This window comes from Galeopterus variegatus, unplaced genomic scaffold (genome assembly GCF_000696425.1).
Source record: "Galeopterus variegatus unplaced genomic scaffold, G_variegatus-3.0.2 Scaffold2410, whole genome shotgun sequence".
NCBI classification, from domain to species: Eukaryota; Metazoa; Chordata; class Mammalia; order Dermoptera; family Cynocephalidae; genus Galeopterus; species Galeopterus variegatus.
In genome coordinates, this window is record NW_007728521.1 from 206871 (window position 1) to 231241 (window position 24371).

The window sequence follows — 24371 nt, forward strand, 5'->3', positions numbered from 1 at the left end:
GGGTTCGGATCCCACATGCAGACTGGTTCCCGCTCACTGGCTGAGTGAGGCGCGGGAGCGACACTGAGGGTTGCAATCCCGTTGCCGGTCCCCGGTCCGGTACGGGGGCAACACTGAGGGTTGCGATCCGTTGCCGGACACGGAAAAAGACAAAAGACAAAAAAAAAAAAAAAAGACTATAATCAAGATACAGTTTTATTTCAAGGCCAGACTTGAGTGATTGCTCCTTTATGTAGCTCCAGGTCAAAGTAGTTCTATTAAGTGCATTAGTAAAGCAATAAATGATACACAAGTAATCAAATGCTCTAAGCACAAGTGCTCACCTACAATCTGAAGTCAACATTAATCAAACAAATGTTCAAAATCTTCTTGAAAGCGATATATGATAAAACTGCTATATCAACGAACATAGCACTATAACTAGCAAACAAAATCTTCAAATGCACATAAAAACCTGCTTTTAGTGTTTGTTCATTCCATTTCTTCTTCATTGTTAATAAACATACTTTATTAAAGTTCAATTACATTCTTTTAATGAAGGACATGTTTATATTGTTTGTTTTACTGTACAAATGTTTAGGATTATGGTAGTAATTTTAGTAAAAAGATTCCAAAGGAGTAATTTTCTTTCATTAGAATCTTACCCACACAAGATTCAAAGATCTTATACAGCTACTAAGAAAACTTCTGCAAATTAACATTTACTATTACATAAATTATTACAATTTTCTAAAATAAAAGGGCTTATCTGAAATATGTTTAAAGTTTTAACAACAGGATTATGAGATAATCAAACAGGAAAGAAAATGTTGCTTATAGCTAAAAGAGTTGATATCAATTATTATTTAAAAGCATATTCCCCTCAGAATAAATTCTCTTTATTTTTTTATGAAATTTCAATTTGGTTCTACTGCCATGAAGTCATCTTGGCATAGCTTTTTATATCTGGCTCTACCAGATATAGGTGTATAGATGTACCATGTGCCTAATTCTCCAAATGGGGGGAAAAATGATTAGTGAAGGGTTGATGTTTTTAAGAGGTTAAGAAAATCAACAAGACGAGGATTCCGTGGAAGATGAGAACCAATCTCCAATAAAATATTTTAATTTGTATTATTGCAGACTATGTTTTCTCAGGTTTCAGCAAGTCAGAACAGACATTAGCCCAAACAGAACGGATGCTAGACATATACAACCACTGTGTGTTTACCAAGACACACCATTTCAATATCAGTGCTGGCACTATGACCATGGCAAATTACTCAACACTTTGTTGTCTTGATTTGACTTTTCTTTGTCTTGATTTACTTAAAGGGATAAAAGCAGTACCTAAAGCATAAAAGTGTTTATAAAGATTAAACCAGTTTAATGAAGGTTATATAAGCACTTAGAGCCAGGTACAAATTAAACACTCAAATAGCAGCTAAAAACTTTCTAGAAGCCATGTAACAGAAACTATTACTTTACCTCAAATCAAATATCCTTAGGTGCCAAATATAAAGAAAGGTCTCCCCCTTAAATTATCCTCAGTAAAGAAGCTGCCTCATGTTTGAAGATTTACAAATTTATTATAAGGCTCTTTCTTATACAGTTACTTCATTCTGAACCATATTCAGTATTTGGGAAATTCGTTACACTAAAACAACTTCAATCAATGCTACTTCTGGATGTTTAAAAGAAGTCACAACCCCCCAAAATAAAAATGTCATTATAAATAAGCCTTTAAAGATCACTTTTTTTCAAAGAGGCAATACAAGATTATACAATTCTGTTTCTAGGAATGGCTAAATAGGCAACTTGGAACAACCCTTTCTGTGAGAACTAGAAAAGCTGAGAGAAAATATGAAACCATCTATTTGAAGGCACTGGAGAGCTAAAAGAACAGTGATGAATTATGTAGGCAAGACCCAGAAGTAGTAGTAAAACTAGAAATCTGACTGGCATTTGTAATTGCTTTCCCCCCAAAAGCATGTGTTAATTACACAAGAGGTGGCTGAGAGTCCTAAAAGCTGAATAGAGCTTTTCAGCAGATTCAAAAAATACAGAAACAAAAATTGGAGGTCAGGGCCTGCCAAAAAGTACAATCCTACTAAATCTCCTAGTATTTGGTTTAAAAGCTGGACAAACTATTTCCTAGGGAGTAAACACGATCAGATTAAAGCCAGCTTTGAATCATCTCTATCCATAAGTGAACTCAGTTGATATTCTTACTTAGTAACATTCCATAAACAAACCATATCCACATCCATCATGCAAAGCTTCACACTAGTTCAACAATTTATCTGGAAAAAAATAGTGGTGTCATTAAGGGTCAGGATATTTCTGTACATATTTCTATTTCCAAAAAATGTTTTAAAAATATTTATACAAGAAAAAAAAATGTGAATATAAACCAAGAGAAACAAAGAAAGTAAAAACATACAGGGAATCTAGAAAATGAATTTTAAATGGATGATATTATTAACTGAATGCTGTGTCCCCCCAAAATTTATATCAAAATCCTAATTCCCAGTTTGATGGTATTAGGAGATGGGTTTTTGGAAGGTAATTAGGTCATGAGGGTGGAGCCCTCATGAATGGGATCAGTGCCCTTACAAAACGGACCCCACAGAGTTCTCTCATTCTCTTCCCACCATGCAAAAATAGCCATCACCAGACAAAAAAATTTGCTGGCACGTTGATCTTGGACTCTCCAGCCCCCAGAACTGTAAGAAATAAATGTTATTTAAGTCACCCAGTCTAGGGAATTTTTGCTACAGTAGCTGAAGTAAGACAGGCTACAAAATAATCATGGTTAATATGTTCAAGGAATTAAGTGATAAGATGGAGCTTCTGGCAGTGAATGCAGCACAATACAATTTTTACAGAAAAGTCAGATTCTTTTTTAAATCATTTTTTATAAAGCACTGTAATTTCAACAATTGCTTACAGAATTCATTAAATTCAGCACTCTCTTTAAAATTTCAGTTTGACTGATTTTACCTCTGTAATACTTGACATATCAGATAGAGGAAGATCTGTGCTCTTTTAGAGATAATAGCCCAGATACTTAAGTAGATTAAGTGGAGGATTCAAAATTTATACCTTAGAAACTTTGAACAGTTTTAAAATAATCATTCTTACTTAACACGTTAAATGTATGATGGAACGAATTTTACTTTTCCCTTTGTCCAGAACATAACAGTTGGTTAAACAAGTAAGGTAAACAAGATATATATTAAGAAAGATGTTTAGTCTACTTAAGAGTAAAAATAAATAAAATGAGTTTGAAAGACTCTGATATCTACTCTACAGGCAGAAGTTGGCATTTGCTCCTCTTGGTATACTAACCATACTTCATATACATGAAAGAGAAAGATGAAACAATTTTAATATACTTTCATTCATATTTGAAATCAATATTTTGAAAATATTCCATTTTTAGTAGAATCGCTTACTTAATTTTCTCAACTTCTTTAGTACCATCGAATGTATGAGGATACTGCAAAAATTTTGTGGAAAAATGGAATTATAAGATAACACAATTCTTTCCACAAACTTCTTGAAGGACCTGCATATTTCTTACCTAGAAATTGATATTAGGAAGTCTCAATTTATACAATGCACTTATGAATTTGGAACTAAGCAGAAGGGCTCCATAGGCAAAATAGCTGTAATAAAGCCTTTGGATGTATAAAGCCTTCTATGTATGAAGACCTTATTCAGAGTATATTATGCATATTATTTTACTTATCTAGATATTCTGGTTTTTGGTGCACAGATAATAAAAGGCGTAAGTTAAAAAGAAAAAAGGAAACATTAAATTATATTTTTGTCCTTTGACTAGGGAATTTCTGTTACAGCAGCTGAACTAAGACAGGCTACAAAATAATTATCATTAATATGTTCAAGGAATTAAGTGATAAGATAGGACAGGAAAAGTCAAGGGACAGGGAAAGAGAAACATGTTTTAGAAGTGTTTGTATCAGAAAGATAAAGAAAAAAAATTCAATTATTATGCACATTGTTTCCACTGAGCCAAGAGAAATGACGCATTATTATACATGGGGTTTTTAACTGGTATTAATTAAACATTATATATTGTAGTTTTGGTGGCAATTTTTCTAAGCTATGTGGTCATTAAGTAATGCCAACTCTGTTCTTATATAATACTGATATTACCACTACAAAAAGATGGAACCATTTGGCTGAAATCTGACTGATCTAGAAATTACTAATGAACCCATAAAACCTGCTCTTTTCCACCTTGGAAAAATATCTGGTTCTAGAGCAAGGGCAGTTAAAATAATCCTAGCTCATCAAACATTCAAACAAACAAACAAACAACTCCCTAAGGCTAAAACTGAAAAATTGAGCAACATAATAAATAATGGTTATAACCCAAAGAATAATATAAATATTCCACACTGACATAAATAAATGAATAATAAATAAATATGGGACAAATCTTCCCTACCAAAAAATTCCAAATAATAACTATGTTAATATCATGTTCTCCAACAACCTATAAAGAAGTAAAGGTGCTTACCAAAGGAAAACTGCTAAATGAGCCATATTAAGTTAATTTTTGGAAGGATGTAAGGTCTGTGTCTAGATTCATTTCTTTACTTGTGGATTTCCACTTATTTCTGTAACATTTGTTGAAAAGACTGTCTTTTCTCTGTTGTATTGTCTTGGCTCTTTTGTGAAAGCAGTTGGATACTTTATGAGTCTATTTCTATTCTGTTCCATTGATATTTTTGTCTATTCTTTCAATACCAAATTGTCTTGATTACTGTAGCTTTATGATAAGTCTTGAAATCAAACTCATTGTTTTTAAACTTTTAATTTCTTGAAGTCAAACTCACTGTTCTTAAAATTTTAAACACATAGTTACTTAAGTAGCCATCTTGGTTATCAGAAGGTAGTGCAATGCACATGTTCAAGTTACCTTTATTTTACTTAATAATGGCCCCAAGGTGCAGAGGAGTGACGCTAGCATATTGTTATAATTGTTGTATTTTACTAGTTATTGATATTTATCTCTTATTGTGCCTAATTTATAAATTAAACTTTATCATAGGTAGGTATGTATAGAAAAAAAAAGACGTAGTATATACAGGGTTCAGTACTGTCCATGGTTTCAGGCATACACTGGGGGTTCTTAAAAGGTATCTCCCTCAGATAAGGGGTGGACTATGGCAATTTCATTTCATACACACACTTATATTTTCAAATGTGGAAATATAAATTATTCATTTATAAATAGAACATTTTGTACTCATTCATGATATAGTTTTATCACATACATTTTAGGGATTTGTGTCCTCATTATAACTATAACTAGGACTCCTTTTTGAGTCAATAAGCAATGTATGACTACTTAAGTAGTAATACTTTCTATAGATTTTGTACCTGAAGCTCCAAACACAAATGCTCATCAAAATTGTAATAAGTCAATATTTGAACCCACAATTTTGGACACTGAGAATAATAAACTTTGCTTTTTAAAGGCATCTTAAGGCATATGAAGACTTACTCATCTCATCTGAATGGATTTGCTAAGAAATAAACACAAACTATAATCTTTTTTTTGTCAGTTCATAAGAAATAACACAAAAATTAAAGCAAAAATAAAATTGACAACAGTTAAAACTGAACACAACAAAACTTGCTTATGTCTAAAAATTGACAAAGGAACCAACCAGTCCAAAAAAAAAAAAAAATCTACTTCTGCAACATGTGACCAGTAACACTGGACTTAGCAGAAATAAAAGGCAATTCTGAAGAAATCTCTGATATTAGCACTTGCACAAATGCCTCTCTGAATCCTCAGAACAACCCCATGCTGGAAGCAAGGGAGGTATTTACTATCTTTTTCACAGATGAAAGAACTGAGGTGCACACAATTTACATGAATTATTAATTTTTAGAGATTAAATGTGGTGGAACCAGGATTTGAACTCAAGAATTATTCTTCATACTGTTATCTCTCCCCTTTATTACCTTGGCATTTACAGTAGTCAAGGAAAAGACAATGAATGTATCCACTTGCCTTCTGAGTTCCAAGATAGCCTGAAGGGTGCTGGTACCATATGGAGATTTACATCATGACAAAGCAATTTCTGGAGCCTACTGTGGACTCAAACTATTCCATAATGTTTAAAGTTACTAAGGGGAACACATCATGATATTCCCATGTAATCTAAGACACTGTATCAATCAACTCAGGTTGCTATAACAAAATACTTTAGAGTGGGTGGCTAAAATAACATGTATTTCTTACAGTTCTTGAGGCTGGAAAGTCCAAGATCAAGGTGCCAGGCAATTTGGTTCCCAGTGAGGGCCCTCTTTTCCTGGCTTGTAGACAGCCACCTCACCAGCAGAAAGAGAGGAAGCAAGCTCTCTGGTGTCTCTGCTTATAAGGGCACTACTTACATCATGAAGGTCCTACCCTCATGACTTCATCTAAACCTAATTACCTCCCAAAGGTCCTACCTCCCATCAGGGGTTAGGCCTTCAACGTATGAATTTTGGGGGACACACTCAGTCCATAACAGATACCACAGCAGTATATTGGTGGCACATCACAAAGCCAGGGTGGGTAGATGATTAGCAATATCATAATAATTCAACCAAATTACTTATTCAGTACAGATAGCACACACTATGAAGAAACAGATGAAGTAGAAAAAAAATTCATGTTTAATAAAACTTTTAATTTCACATTTTCCTCAAAGGAAAAATAAGCCCCCTTCTCCAAAAGTCAAGTCAATATAAAACAACACAGGATACGCATACTGGCTTGAGATTTCCATTTTCTTTCTGTGAAGAAATTGCTATACTGTTCACTTTACATGTTTTATATCACAGCCCAGTGACCACTATACCACACACGTGGAAGTGTGGGTTTGAGGACCATTGAACACTGAATCTCCCCCAATACATCACAATTATGGAAATGCCTGTGCACAGTAACTTTGTGTGGAGCCACTATGAAAATTCAGTGTTCAATTGCCCACAACACTTTTCATTTCTTACAACTATATGTTCAGCTCTAGTATATAAGAAACAAGCTTTCTGAATGCAGTGGTTTCCAAACTTTGTTACTGAGAAATCTGGGGGATCTACATAAGTCATTTTCCAAATTTCCCTGAAATAAAATACGCTCATGACACACGGTGAACTTAGGTCTGAGGGTCCCAATTATTTGAAAACTAATTAATCTAGATCTAGTGATGGGAAATAAAAAAGAAACACTTTTTGTTAACAGAATGCGTTTTAGAGTGGTTCTCATTCGATGATAAATTATAAAACAAAATTTAAAACATCCTATATAGAACTAATCGTAATTCCTTTTGTATTCATTCTCTCTTTACATTAACCTCTAAACAGATTATATTAGAGACAGGAAGGTAAATGCGTGCTGAATTGAAACTGGTAAGTTTAATTCTCCTTTAGGGCATAAAAACAAATGGGTTAAAGAAGAGGTTTTACAATATTTGTGGACATTCTTGGTGGGGAGATAACAGTAAAGTTTGGGTTTTTTTAATCCTATGGGGAACTCTAATATTTAAAACAAACAAAAAAAATTTGTATTCTAGATAAAGTGAGGGTAGAGAACAAGAACTCCAAGAAACACCAATATAAAATTTTTTCAAAGCAAAACACAAAAAACTTGGGTTATACAAAAAAAACTTTTTATTTAAGATATAAAATTTTTTAAAGGGATCACTTTTTCTTCACTAATTCCAAAATATTCATATATCTAAATTAAAAGACACATGAGAGTCATTAGTAAAAGCTAAAGAAGCAAATTTTTAAAATACATTATGAAGATAACCAGTAGAAGACAAAGCTAAAAGAGTTAGAAGCAGCTGCCTTTGGAGAGTAGGAACTGAAGGTAAGATGGAGAAGAGCACACTCTATAGAACCCAGCAATTCCACTCAGAGAAATGAAAACATATGTCCACACAAAGTCTGTGACACTGGAGGCAAAGATTACAGCTCCATGAGGTTCAATCGTAAGCAAGTGTACTCTAGAACTGCCAAACAAAGACAGTTGGGGGTGGGAGAGGGGGAGACGGAGAGAAAGATATGTATGTAGTGTGTAATGGGAGGGACAAGAAAGCTTGGACCTTGACTTTTCTGCCCCTTCAATTATCTAGTTAAGGTCCTTTAGGATAACAGGCCTAAATTTTCTAACATCAAATCATCTCATAATTAAATAATCCTATATTAGAATACCACTAAGAAAACTCATTTAGAAATGTAGACGAGGGGCCAGCCCGGTGGCGCACTGCTACAGTGCACCGCTTGTGAGCGCGGTAGCACTCCCGCCGAGGGTTCGGATCTCACATACAGACCGGTTCCCGCTCACTGGCTGAGCGAGGTGCGGGCGCAGCGCCGAGGGTTGCGGTCCCGTTGCCGGTCCCGGTCCGGTGCGGGCGCGACATTGAGGGTTGCGATCCGTTGCCGGACACGAAAAAAGACAAAAAAAAAAAAAGAAAGAAAGAAAGAAAAGAAATGTAGACTAAACCCAACAGAATGGGTAAAATTAATAACACAAACATCACCAAATGTTGGCAAGGATTTGGAGCAACCAAAATCCCCATACGTTGTTGTAGGGAGTGTAATATGGTTTTCATGGGCTGAACTGTATCCCCCTCCCCAAATTCTTATGTTGAAGCCCTAACCCCTGGTACCTCCAAATGTGACTATACTTGGAGATAAGACCTTTAAAGAAGCAATTAAGTTAATGAGGTCTAGTGAGGCCGTTAGGGTGGGCCCTAACCAATTTGATCAGCGTCCTTGTAAACAGAGTTAATTTGGACACACAGAGAGACACCAGGGACACATGTATATAGAGGAAAAACCATGTGAGGACACAGCAAAAACAACTGTTAGCAAAGACCAGAGACCTCAAGAGAAACCAAACCTGCCAACACCTTGATCTTGAATTTCAAGACTTCAGAACTGTGAGGAAATAAATTTCTGTTGTTTAAGCAACCTAGTCTGTGGTATTTTGTTAACGGCAATGGTAGCAAACTAAAATAATAGTACAACCACTTTGGAAAAGTCTGACAGGTTCTTATACAACTAAAGCAAATCTACCCTATGACCCAATAATTCTATATCTACATGTTGACCCGACATATATGAAAGCATATCTCCACAAAAAGATTTGTACAAGAACATTCGTAACAGACTTATTATAATAGGCAAAAAACTGGAAAGAGCCCAGATATTCTTTGTATGAGAACAGATAAACTATGGCATATTCATACAATAGAATATTATTCAGCAAAATCATATTGAAAGTATTATTTTCAAAATATTGAAAAATGAAAGAACTACTAATACACATAACAACATGGATCAATCTCCAAAATATTATGCTAAGGAAGACTTACCAAAAAGAATACAATACGATTCTAATTATATAAAGTTCTGTAACAAGCTAAACTAATCTTTTTATTAGTAAACAATGATCCATGATTGCATTAATTTATTTGCATGGTCAGATACCTTAAGCACAGAGTGCTGGCAACCTGGACTAACAGATGCGTACATGCCAACTGAGTCTCGAAAGTTAGAGAAATCCAGGGAGATGTACAGGTTTATCTCCCATTTGTTCAAATCCCAAAGGGTAATGGAAAAAGAGACATTTCCCTCCTTTCCCCAGAGAAGAAAGAATTTGTTTACAATAGAAAGATAAGGTAACTATCCCTCTCTACAGAGAAGAGGAGAAGCAGATGCAAAGCAGCCCTATATAAGCTGTGAGAGTCATACAGGACTCAGGAGAGGTTCCTCTCCTGTATTACAGCACAATCCACCCCTTCATACATGGAGGTGATGCTGACCCTCACAACATCACCCCCATGGGGAACTGGAGTATATAGGGAAGTGACACTAACATGAACTGTGAGTAAATAAAAAGTCCTTTCTGACCCAGACATTTCAAAATTTGAAATAAACAGCAGATGCTCTCCTGAGATCAATATAATAATTTTCTCAGAACACTTTTCACTTTAGTCCTTTTAGTCTAATATCTATATAATACATATATGTACACATAAATAGTAAATAAACAGCTAAAACTTAAATATTCTTTCTAAATGAAAATCTCATCAAAATTTTATTAAGTTATTGAAGAGAATGTGGTAGACACTACTGATTGTCTCCAACAGCCAACTCCATTGCAAAGGGTCTTCTTCCTCGCATAGAAATTTTCTACAGAGATTAAGTACCCAGGTGTTTTAGAAGAGGCCGTGTGGCTCTGAAGCCAAGACTAGTCTAGTGAGTGTTAATAACATTCCCCTTCCCGGTGATGGGTTTAGGAATGGGCAATTCTGGTTAATGGGAAGTAACGGGAAATGTGAGGCAAGTGGGGTATAAAGGAAGGTGGACAAAAGGTTTACTTCCATTTGAAAAGCATGAAGACATTTGACCTATAGCTAAGAAGTACTTCATGAACTTTTAGTTTCAGCTTTCACTAATGGAATACCTTGATTGTATTACCTCTCTGGAGAACTACTTTAAAAATAAGCAATCTTAAGTCACTGTAAGACAACCCAAAGTAGGCAAAAATGAGAGACAACATTCCCCACAAAAGACTGAAATTTCAAAGTGTGAGATCAGTGAATGTGCAGCTTTTTGCATTACAGCACTACCTGTTCCTGTTTAACTATGAAAAATGGCACAGCTTTACTTGCCCAGGTGTCAGAGAATAGCCTTTAATGCTAGCAGAATGGCTAACAAGTTAGGGAGAAATTCCAGAAGGCTGTGGGAACCACAGATGGGTGAGCCCCCTGGAAATGCAAGCAGACACCATCTAAATCAAATAAACTATGCATGTGTGAGAAAGACCCCAGTGGGCCTAGCAAAAAAGCAGCAATTGAAAGATAAGAGAATAAAATGGAAATTTTACTTGCTGCCCACATTAGGACAGAGTTTTAGGGTTTGAAACCAGTAAAATACATGATACAACAAATATTAATACACTTCACAGGAATGCAACATAGGCAGAGTTTTACAGTATGTGACCGATAATAACCTAAATACAACTTTTAAAAAAATTAGTGGACATAAGAACAAAAAAATAACCAAGGTTCAAGAGAAAAAGCAGGCAATAGAAAGTAACCTCAAGATAATCTAGAAGAAGCGATTATTAGACAAGGATTATAAAGCAGCTATTTTATATATATATATATATATATATATATATATAGCCAAAATATTGAAGGCAACATAGACATGTTGAATACATAGATGAGGAATCTTAGAAGGAAAGGACACTATAGGAAAGAACTAAATGAAAATTCTAAGACTGAAAAATACAACCATTAAAATGAAAAATGGGCCAGCCCCGTGGCTCACTCGGGAGAGTGCGGTGCTGACAACACCAAGGCCACGGGTTTGGATCCTATATAGGGATGGCCGGTTTGCTCACTGGGTGAGCGTGGTGCTGACAACAACAAGTCAAGGGTTAAGATCCCCTTACCGGTCATCTTTAAAAAAAAAAAAAAAATAAAAAACATAGTAGAGTTTAACAGCTGACAGGAGACTACAGAAAAGTCAAGAAACCTGAAGGCAGTTCAATAGAAAATCATTCAATTGAAGAAAAACAAGTGAAGAAAACAGTCTCAGAACCATGTGGAACAATATCAAACAATCTGAAAAATCTGAAATACTTATAACTTAAGTCCCAAAATGAGAGGAAAAGTAAATGGAGCATACAAAATATCACCAAAAAAAAAAAAAAAAAAAAAAAACCCAAAACATCTTTTTATTTCAAATTTAGTTTAAAGGAAAAAATTTAAAACCAGTTTACATATCCAAGAAACTCATCAAACTCCCAAGCAAGATAAATAAAAAGAAAACCACGCCTATGTACATCATAGTCAAACTCCTAAAATCAAAACAAAAGGAGAAAATCTTTAAAGCAAAGATTTACAGTACTTTATACACAGAGGTGCAATGATTATGTTTATCTTCTGATCATAAACAATGGAGCCTATAAAACAATATAGGAAAACATCTTTAAATAATGGAAAAACTTATTTAAATTGTCGAAAGAAAAAAACTATCAACAAAAATTCTACATGGAGCAAAACCATTCTTCAAAACTAAAGATGGAATCAAGACATTTTCACATGAACAAAACTGAAAAATTCATGCACACAACCTTTGTATTACAAAAAATACAAGAAACTGTTCAGGTTGAAGAGAAAAATAATAAGTGATAATTTAGAACTACAGAAAGAAATAAAGAATGCAAGAAATGGTATATATTTGAGTAACTATTATAAATTACATATTTTCTTTTTTCTCCTAACTTCTTTAATATACAATTTCTGTAACAGAAATTATGAATCTGTATTGTGTGACTTATAAATGATGTAAATGCAATATATGTAAGAACAACAGCACAAAGACAAGGGTATCACAAAAATTCAACATTTTTCATGAAGTAATGCAACATTCACTCAAATACACTCTGATGAGTTCAAATACATATTGTAACACCTCAAACAACAGGCAAAAAATAATTACAACATATAATAACAAATCAAATAGAAAAATTAAAATTAAATACAAAAGCTTATTTTGCTTAACCCAAAACAAAAGGTGTAAGAGAAATAGAAGAACAAAAAGGTGACACAAAAAGGACACAAATAGCAAAACGGTAGACAGAAAAGCAACCACATAACACCACTTATCTTAAATGTAAATGAGCTACAGAAATGCAGAGCTTTAAATCATATATTAGAAAGTCTTCTATAATCTAAACTTCCACTTTAAGAATCTCAAAAAGGAAAACCCAAAATACGTAGAAGAAAGGAATAAGAATAGAAATCAATAAAATAAAAAATACAAAAATAATTTTAAAAAGTCAAAACAGAAAATGTTATTAGATATATTGATAAACCTCTAGCTAGATGGATCAAGATAAGAGAGAAGAAAAATTACAAATATCAGGCAAAAGAAAGAACATTACTACAGATTCTATATACATGAGATGGATAAAAAAGGATAACAAACAACTGTATGCCAATATATCTGGTAACTTACTTAAAATGGAAATACTCCCTGAAAGATACTAATTATCAAAACTAACTCAAGAAAATATAGAAAATCCGTATAACATTATAGCTACTAAAAAACTCAATTCAAATTGAATCTTCATACAAAGAAAACTGAAGGCCTGGGTGGCTTCACTGGTAAATCTGAATGTAGAAATAACACAACAAATAATACAAACTCTTTAATATTATCAAGAACAAGGTATGCATTATACTTATTCCTGATACCAAACCAAATACATTAGAAGAAAACTAGAGACTAATTCCATTCATGAGTATAGAATCAAAATCCCTAAACAAAATAATAGCAAAATGAATCCAGCAATACATAAAAATGACCTAAGTAGTTTATCTCAGGAATACAAGGCTTATTTAACATTCAAAAATCAGTCAGTATAATTCATAGTACACAAGAAAAAGGGAAAAGAAAAAAAACAACAGCTGTCAATGTACCATATATAAGTTGTCTTAACAAAGGATGTTGGGCAAAACCTGGAAGAATCTCCTGCCTAAAGTTTTCAGCAGCAGAGAGAGAGGAAGAAAGAAAAAAAGGTGGCAAAACAAATTCTCCCCATCTCCCAATTGACAAAGGTTCCTTATAAACCCAACTTAAGTATAGGTTGTCAAGACATGATGACAGCAGTATATTAGGTTATAGCTACTAAACACCTAAATTTCCTGTTACCAGGAAACTTAACTGCTAGACCTAGAGAGACCAAAACAAATACAGCACAAGCAATTTGTTCAGGACCCAAAAGAGGAAAAGTACCACGATCTTAGTTTATACATGAAACAGCATTACGCAGTAAGTAAGAATATGAGCTCTGGAACCAGACTACTTTCATTTTTATGCTGGCTACATATTACTTATTAGAAAAAATCTTGGACAAGGTACTTAATCTCTGTGCCTCATTCTCCTTATATATAAAGTAAGGGTAATAAAATTTAAACAATTTATACACACACACACACACACATTTTTTTTTTTTTTTTTTTTGTCGTTTTTTGTGGCCGGTAAGGGGATCGCAACCCTTGGCTTGGTGTCGTCCGCACCGCGCTCTGCCAGTGAGCGCACGGGCCATCCGTACATAGGATCTGAACCCGCGGCGGGAGCGCCACTGCGCTCCCAGTGCTGCACTCTCCTGAGTGCGCCACGGGGTCAGCCCAAACAATTTATATTTTTAAACTCCTTAGTATACAGTCTAGTATTTAGCAAGTGCTCAAAACATGCTAGCTCTTTTACTGTCATTATATGAAAAACCATAAATCAACAAACACCTAAGAGCCTGATTTCTAAGTATCAATGACCAGAAAGTCCTTATAATATACTTTATCTTTCTCCTGAAGAAAAAGAAAATCTTTAACAAAATCCTGGAAAGCCTATCAATTTATTCAACTTATACACGTGTGCGTGTGTTTTTTGTGGGTTTTTTCGCAGCTCGTCAGTACAGGGATCCAAACCCTTAACACCACCACACTTTAACAAACTGAGCTAACTGTCCAGCCTGAGAATTTCTTATAGTTCACAGTCAAATACAGTGCAATAGAAGGACTTAAATATAAATTGTCTGCCATCTCAGACTGCAATGCACCTTCTTTGACAATCCTTTTACTCATGGTTTGTTTGTTTTTGTTTTTTTTTTTTGACACAATGCACATAAACACTTGCTTTAAAAATATACAGCAGAGAGGATTCTTTTTAGAAGATGGTAGAGTAGGAAGCACCACAAACCTGTTTGCCCATGTTGAAAACAATTGCACTGGCAGAACCTGTCTGAAGCAACTATTTTTAAGCTTTAAAGTCTATTGAAGGCTTGCAACTTCCAGAAGGATTGCAATGATTTTAAGATATATATCAGAAATTTATAGTTTATGTAAATACAACTAAATGGATAACAAAATAGAATAAAATTGAATGTTTCAAATTACCACATTAAATTATATAAAATAATCTTTTCTGAGATGAATATGTATACAGCAAAATTACAAAATTAAAGATTAATGCACATAACTGGCTTGTCAGAAGACTAAAATTCAGTATTAATCACATTCAGACTTTTATGCCACAGTAATAAAACAACACTAACTTGGAAAAAAATATAAGGAAAGAAATGAATTGTGTGGTCAAAAGGAAATACAATGATAGAAATATCCACGGGAGAATGTCAAGAAAAAAAGCACAGCAGGAAAAAAAAGGAACCTTGAAGACGGACATCAGAGGACAGTGGAAATATGGGTCACATTTTTTCTTATGTTCTAAGGCTTTGTTTCTAAAATTCATTTAGTACATGTTAAAAGTCATAAAATACTCTTAATAGTTAACACGGGATTCTAGGCAAAAATGATGAAATAAAGATACAGCATAGAATCTCTTTCTCTAATACAAAAAATAAGAGGGTAATGAAAAATTATCTTCATCTTTTTAGTCTTCTGGGGTGGTGTGGGTTGGTAAGGGAGTTTAGTAGTGGAAGCAGGTGCTGAGGAAAAGTGGGTGGAATAGGAAACAAGGCTCGCTCTCTGAAAAAAGTGAAGACTCTGGGCAACACTGTCCAGTTGAAATTTCTGTGAGCTAGAAAATGTCTTACATTAGTACTGACCAATACAGTAGGCACTACCCACATGTGACTACTGAGCACTTGAAATGTGGCTAGCGCAACTTAAGCAAATAATTTTCTAATTTTATTTAAATTTAAATAGCCAAATGAGGCTGGCAACTAATATATTAAATAGTTCTTGGTTGCTATGCATTGAATATTTGTGTCTGCTCCCCAAAATTCACATGTTGAAATCTTAATCACCAAGGTAATGATATTTAGAGGTGAGACATTTTGGAGATGAGTATATGATTAGGGCAGAGCTCTCATGAGTGGGATTAGTGCCCTTATAAAAGATGCCCCAGAGAGCTGCCTTGCCTCTTTCACTATGTGAGGATACAGGGAGAAGACACCATCAATGAACCAGAAAGTGGACCCTCCCCAGACACCAAATTTGTAGCATCTTGATCTAGGACTTCCTGGCCTTCAGACTGAGAGAAATAAATGTTTTTGGTAAACTACACAGTTTATGGTATTTTCATTATAGCAACTTGAACAGACTAATACAGTGGGTTATACAATAAATAGAGAAGAACAACTTAAAGGTTCAGAATATTCCTCCATAGGGATATACTAAGTGGCATGAATGCTAGTTTGGGCACTTAAGAACATTTCAGAAAAGGCCACAGCTCAAGTATTTTAAAAAAGACTTTAATCCTTGCTGAGAGACTGAATCGACTATCCCACAAATTACTCCTTCCAAAAATGCTCTAAGACTACAGAAACAAAAAAGAATAAAGCATAAAATACCCACATTTCAAATTCAAACTGAGAGCAAGAAACAAACTCTCTTTAGATGTGGTCAGGTGGAATCAAGAAGTCACTCAAACTATAGCAGAACAAATAAAATGTACCAATAAAATGTCTGTACCAGAGCTTCCCTACCATTTGCAAAATGAAAAGAGCATAGTAACTATGAAACAAAACACCTTTGTACTTGCAAAAAATCACTAGTCAAGAACTATGTACATGAATTTTGCATTTTGATGAGTTTTTATAGCTACCTCTGAAAAACTTAAAAATTTATCTTAAAAATATTTTAAACAAAATTCTAAACTTGGAACTTTCTTAAGCCAAGTTTAAGAGGTTTTATAACTGAAGTACAGATATACTGAGACAAAAATAATCATTCCAAATTTCAAAATGGCATAAAGGTGGCCACCAGAACTGTATTACCCGGATTTACATTCTAAAAAATAATGGTGAATATTTAAAGTTTTAAGTTCTAAATTACTAAAGTAAAATATTTTGATATTTCTTGAAAAACTGTCATCTGCTAGAGAAATTTCAATTTTAAAGAGCTAGATTCACGAAATTAAAAACATTCCTGTCAGGCCCCAGTTTACAATAAACACTACTAAAAAGTTTTGGGGTTTTTTAAAATCATTTGTTTTACATACTTTATGTTTTAGAATATTTATTTTTTAAAATCCATTATTTCTACAAAAGCAACTTAATCTTAGAGATTTACATTATACTGCAAATATTCTACCCTAACAGGCCTGAATGACAAAGAAAATACTTAAGTAATGTTATATCCTTGAATATTATACAAACTTGACCTAGAATAAAAAACAACCCACATGGACTGCAAAAAGTAAGGTAAATTTAAGAAAATAAAAATGCAAATATGCATTTTAGCAGTCTCTTGAATTTATTAACCTAAAAGGTTTAATTTCCATTTTCCTGCATCAGCTTTATTTATAAAATGTCGTGCCCTATAAATACGCTGTTATTTTCTATAGTCAAGCACCCTCTTAACAAATCTTCTCATTAATATGTAAATTTAAAGTCAATCGGTCTTCTCCCTGACAGCCCCATGAATTCCTAGTGCACTGTATAATCGGCTTTGACTTGGCATCCACTATTTATCATCAAAGATGTCAGTTAGAAAAATTATGGAAAATGCACTGCAATTGATATGACTGCAATCTACTTTGTCAACACTTAATTGTTCCTCAAATCATACATTTACATATAAACAGCCTAAATACTGATCTATAATGATGCAAATAAACTAAATTAAAAATCTCTTCTGCTCCTGAAGCTTGTTTGTATATGATGTGCTCATTTGAGAATTTATTGACAATTCATGTACATCAGCTCATCTCAAAAAGTATTTCTACTAATTTTCGATTCCTCACAAAAAAATTTTACTGCTCTTCAAGCATATTAACACAAACAAATGTTTTTTAAAAATCAATGAGAAACATGATTTTTCTCTTCGAAAGCAAATTTAATTAACGTTGTTAGCTAATTGTAATGTCTGAACACTATAAACCGGGGGCTTCCAATAAACAAACACACAAAAACTTATTAAGTTAACCAAATATATATTTTAATTTAGTCAGGAGGTAATAGAATATAAAGTAAAGAATGCTCCCCTGCACATCAAATAACTATATTTCTGGCTTCACCTTTTATAAATGATATTATTTTAGGTGAGTTGTTAAAATCTGTGTGCCTCAGTTTCTTCACCTATAAAATGGTTATAGTAATTTCAACTACCTTAGCTCAAATAAAATACAGTACAGAAAAAAGATAACTTATTAAGTATAAAGTATCACAGTACTATTTTTCACATTTCCTCTTAGTACTTGAGAAAAAAACTGCTTGATTTCAATGAATTTAGTATTAAAAGCAGCTTTTTTATTTTAAATAACTTTTAAGTCAATATTTCAGTTTAGTGGCACTGTTTTCCCATTAGCATATTGTTTTACTTCCAGGTAAAACGGCCCTTAATTTATGGTAAAATGGTGCTCATACAGCATTTATATAAGTGATTTCTGCCTGTGTGTAAAGGGAATGGGGTGCTAGAATGAAGACATTTCTACCCAGCTGACGCCATGAAACAGCACATTCAAGCATTGGTAGAAGGATAAAAAAGGATGATAACCACTCAGCACTGGCTCTGCTAGAATACTGTTCCACCTTGCTTTCTATTCTATAATAATCTTAACTGTTCCTTACTACACGGTATGCTTTTTTACATCATCAGATATGGAACAGAATGCAGATACATGCCGGGTCTTCAAAAAGTTCATGGAAATATTTGTATTAACTTTTAATTCTATTTTTCCACAAACTATTTGAAGTACCTTGTAAATGCCAAATACTTCTCTGTTTCTTCCAGCTATAGTCAAACTCTGTGATTGAGTTTGTCAACTTCTAAAGCTAAAACCACCATGTGTACTCCTAAAAAGCTGGAAGGAACATCTAGGCCAGAAGGCCTCTTGACTACAAATGGCTGGACTGCTCACTCCAAAGTTTCCCAGTAAAACAAAATTATCATCAGCATAGACAAAGGTTGAGATGGATTAACTGACTGATCGAGAGCACGGACACAGTCCAGATGTTGATAATCCATTTGCACCTTATTTTCATAAAATGTATGTATACCAAGTTTAACATTTTTTTATACTCCCTAATTCTAATACTATAATAAGGGCTGACCTTTCCAAATCTTTCACGCTGGTTCTTAACAGAACACATACGTACACATATAGACACCAGCCTGTTACCTTGATTATTCTTGGCTAAACAAGACTCTCAAATAGAACTTAAATTATCAAAGAATACTTTTTCCATGGACTGAGGTCAACTGATACCATCTTAAATTAATAAATAAAGTAAAATGTTTTATCCAAAGTAAAATTTCTACAACCAGAATAACCAAATTAAATGATTGCCAATAATTGCCTCGAAGGGATCAATCAAGAGGTTATGAGAAGGCAACTTATTTTTTATTTCACCATGTTCTTGGATTGCTCCTATATAATTTTTTAAAAAATAGAATATGATTAAGAGTTAGCTAAACTCTTAAATTAAATGATTGCCAATAATTGCCTCGAAGGGATCAATCAAGAGGTTATGAGAAGGCAACTTATTTTTTATTTCACCATGTGCTTGGATTGCTCCTATATAATTTTTTAAAAAATAGAATATGATTAAGAGTTAGCTAAACTCTTTTAAGTGGTTTTCTTTCTTTCTTTTTCTTTAAGCCAAGGAATCTTTCTCAAAGGAAAGTTTATGCAAAGCTGCATAAGAAAGGCAGGCAAAGGAAAACTGGTCTGTTTCAATGGCAAGAGCCTAGAGCGCTGCACAGTCTAGAGCAACACTGCACCCCTTGGTTGTTCCTGTGGCAGTGCTACCGCATCCTGAGAGCTGAGGTGCACATTTGAAAACCACTAAATTAGTGGTTAATAACCACAGCATTTAGAATAATGCCCAAGTAAGATTGTAAATAAGTGGCAAAGAAAAGAATTGATTTAGTCCAACTCCAGTGTGCCAGGGAAAATGATCAGACTGCATCTCATGATTGTAATAATTAATACTCATTTAGTTAACATGTGAAAACACAAAGACTGAATGTAGTTGCAATTTTTCAAACTAACTGTCAAAAGAATAAACATACACAGTAGTACAAAATTTAATTTTCTTGCTTTTGCATACTGCTTTGAAAATGAATTTTATATAAAATAAGGTAAAATTCAAAGAACAGAAAAACAATTAAACTACAAAAACAGGCTTTAAAATCCATTACATAATTTTAGGAGATATGATAAATAAAGTATATGCATACATTTTAACTCTGGTTTCGATATAATAACAAAGCAAAGGGTCATTTGCATACATCTAATGAAAACGATCTGATAGTGATAGAAAAGTATAATAAAAATTTTTAAATGGTGACAGTGGTAGATAAGCCAAAATTATCTATAACCTCAAATAACGGGGAAAAAAAAAAATCTCAGTAGCATTTTGAAAGGAATTGGCTGAAATAAACAAATAAGCTGTTAGCAACAAAAATCTCTCAAAGGCCAAAACAAATAAGCTGTTAGCAACAAAAATCTCTACAATCAAAAGGCCAAGACATTCAAGACATTTTCATCATGCACATGATGCTTAATCTAGCAAAAGTGCCATCGAAACTGTACTTTGCTCAATGATAAATAAAATTATAAAAGTACATGAGGATAGTGAAATCAATATAATAGCCCTACATGGCATAATACTTTTATATATAAATAATTCAAAATATACTTCAATTTTTAAGTAGAATAACATAATGACTTTGTTAATATTAAAACTGAGATGGAATCATTATTACAGTCTTCTGGATAAAAATACTAAAAAATTTTTAAATAGTTTTTAATGTTAACCAATGCTAACACAATGTAAAAAGACACTGATAAACATTTTATAATTATGTGTAAGCTTGACATGTCATCTAAAGCATGTATTATGAACATTTTTCCGTTTTATTTAAATTTTCTCACTTTAATATTATTTCCAATTAACAAAAGCGAGATGTACACTCAGTACTCAAGACCTATTCATAGTTTTGTGTACACACTACTTTGACACACTTGTGTGTTTTTTATCTTTTATTTTCTACACTACTGATTTTAAAATATTATAGATTTTAAAATCTATAATACAGCATTTTAAAAAGATAAGACATATTAAGGCTGGCTGGTTGGCTCAATTGGTTAGAGTGCAGTACTGTAACACCACTGTCAAGAGTTCAGATCCCCACACCAGCCAGCTGCCCCCTTACCCCCCAAAAATATAAGACATATCAAAATATTAGAATGAATGTGCTAGTCTTATAATACTTAAGGATTTCTTAAACAAATTTCAAATTTACATTTCCATTTTAAATACATACACACTGAGTAATCTCTCTTAAACTATGTAATAAAATTAAAATTTACTAAATTTTCGATATGATGAAAAGAGTAAGGTATGCTTCTAATGTTAATCCGCACCAAAAAAATAACTTCACTTTAAGGTATATTTAATTATTAATTTTACTAAACTCCTACCAGCTTAAGTGAAGAAAAGGAAAATATAAACATAGTTTAGAAATATAAAACAAGGAAAAAGTAGTTTAAAAGTTCAATAATATTTATCTATAAAGGCAATAAATTGTCTTAGATGTAAATTCACATTATAGAACCACATCACCTACTTTTACAAATGAGTACCTGGAACAGCTGGAGCTCAAAGGTGTGTGAGTATCTAGTAAAAAAAAATATCCATGGTTTGGCAATGTCTTGTAAACACACTATCATGTTGCTGCTCCTAACAAGGACCTCTTGCCAAGTATCATACTAAAAGTTGATATACTATGCCACTAAATATGTATCAATCAGCACCAAAACAATGGACATTACTGCTGCATTTATTATTGGTTTCCTGCTTTTCTAAAAGAACATGAGAAAAACAAGTCCTCCTTATATATGCAGATTTTTATATTTTTCTACTCAATGTTTTGTATACATTTTTAAAAGCTCATCTATTCTGTCAGTATACTTTATAAGTGGAAGACTGTTTAACACTTACCTCTTTCCAAGGACTGACAAACTGTGTACGAGCATATCGAGTTAGCATGTGGATGATGACAACCTGCCCCCACTCTTCTACATCAACAAGTAAGTTACATAGCTTGCGATAATTCTTGTGAATCAGATCTATTCTATCTGGGCATACTTCTTCGAAAGCCATCACAACACTGCCAGCTACCAACTAGAAAAGAAAGAAATAGTAACTCATTAAAAACATTTCCCCCCATCAAAGATCCTACTGAGGCACTATAGTAGTGTACCCAGTGTTACAACAATCAACATTTAAAGTACTCAGTCTTTTAATTAAAATGAATGTTCATGTGTGAGTAACAAATTTTAAAGTATAATTTAAAGAATAATTTTAATAATTGCAATATGTCTGGAAAACTAATTCTTTTCTGAAGAGAAGTAAGGAAAGAAATAGTAACTCATTAAAAACATTTCCCCCCATCAAAGATCCTACTGAGGCACTAAAGTAGTGTACCCAGTGTTACAACAATCAACATTTAAAGTACTCAGTCTTTCAATTAAAATGAATGTTCATGTGTGAGTAACAAATTTTAAAGTACCACGCCCTCAAAGAATAATTTTAATAATTGCAATATGTCTGGAAAACTAATTCTTTTCTGAAGAGAAGTAAATTCTGATAATTTTATTTCATCAGTTAAATTTCAATAAACTATTCATACATGGATTAAACATTAATCACGCACATCTTTCATTTTTAAAGCTAAACTAAATTCTAATTTAAAGATTCATTACTTTATTCATAACAATATTCAGAAGAACAATCAAGACAATAACAAGGATCACACTGTGTCAGTTTAAAATGAGAATGACAATAATGCCCCAATGAATTTATGTTAAAAAGTATAAGAACAGCTCATAAATGTTTTTGGTACAAAAACACTTTCAAATCTAAGACATCTTAATCCACCTGTTTTTATCAATATAATTTATTTACAAAGAAAATACACTGGCTAAAATGTTAGTACATCATTATCACTTTTATAACAATATGTTGGAATAATGTATTACCAACAAAAGGGAGATTACTCCAACACCAATTAATAAATAATAAATGTTGGTTTTTTAACTGTCGTGCTTTTACAAAGTGGCAAAATTAAGATTCCTTCAGTATAAAAATACAAGCTAAGCAAAATATATAATATACAAATATTCCTACACATATAACACTGATATATGTGCAGTTAGCCAACAATATAATACAGTTTTGAAAAAACAAATTAATATCATATTCTTTCTGAACACTAGGGATCTTCGTTTTACTGTCTAAAATTTCCCCGATGACTTAAAATAAGCAATTAAATAAAAATATAACTTACTGAAATGGTACCTTTTGAAAAATATTAGATACAATGATATTCATGTTTTGAGTGTTTGTCCCTCTACTTGGCTAACATTTACTTTATTAATATGCAACTAACAATACAATTCAAAGAAAACAGCTCAGAATATAGACTTGCTATTATGCTAAACAAGTTTCAAGTCCTGTGGGGATTTTATGAATTACCAATCAGTATAAACGTGAAGGCGCATTTATTGACTCCAGCCCTACCCATGTACTGGTGCCTGCTGGTCCCAGCATGTATGCACCTCAGTCGAAAAAGCAAAGAATTGATTATTTGTGTGAACTAAATAAAAATGTACTATATATATATAATTTTCTATTTGCTATTGACATAGAAAGGAAGTTAAGTTCATGTTTTCAACTCCACATTTTGATGTCTTCTGCATAAACTACTCTTCAGAAGTTATATTTTGTGATAATCACATTTCTATAAGGCTGGAATTAGTATCACTAAAAAATCTCTTAAAACAATTAAGTTATGCCATTAAACGACAGAATAATAATATTAGTGAGACATAAACATCTGTAAATATTTTACATATATATCAATCTTATATTAATATGACATTAATGTCAGTATTAATTGGTAAAGGATGTTAAAGTACAAAAATTAAGAATACCACTTAGAATAAAATAGTCCTAATAAATAAAATGAAACTAAAAGGATAACTCAACAGTTTTAATTTTAAAAACACTAGGAAAAATCAAGTTATTTTGTTTAAACCTAGAGATTTTTTTTCCAAATTTGTTTAGACACCAAACAATTAAATGGAAAATCAGCCACCACAATATGAAATTTATTAAACCAACCGCTATAAGTACACAATAATTCTAAAGCACTGACACATTCTAAAGTACTAACAAATATCATAAAAAGGAAAAGGAAAGAAAATAATTAATTACTTAAATACAAATAAAGTTTAAGGAAACAAGATAATCAGAAAGATGTGAAGGGAGTACCTTTACAAAATAAAACTGACCGTTTTAGATA

The 24371-nt window shown here is 32.9% G+C and overlaps 1 protein-coding gene across 2 annotated transcripts in view; it reads right to left on the bottom strand.

Annotated features, from left to right (window-relative positions):
• The window catches only part of AP3B1 (adaptor-related protein complex 3, beta 1 subunit), a 254762-nt gene that overhangs the window by 169406 nt on the left and 60985 nt on the right, over positions 1 to 24371 (bottom strand). For both annotated transcript variants that reach the window (XM_008581623.1, XM_008581622.1), the window contains exon 6: positions 22007 to 22189. In XM_008581623.1, coding sequence (XP_008579845.1) covers positions 22007 to 22189 — 183 coding nt within the window. The remainder of the gene's footprint in view (positions 1 to 22006; positions 22190 to 24371) is intronic.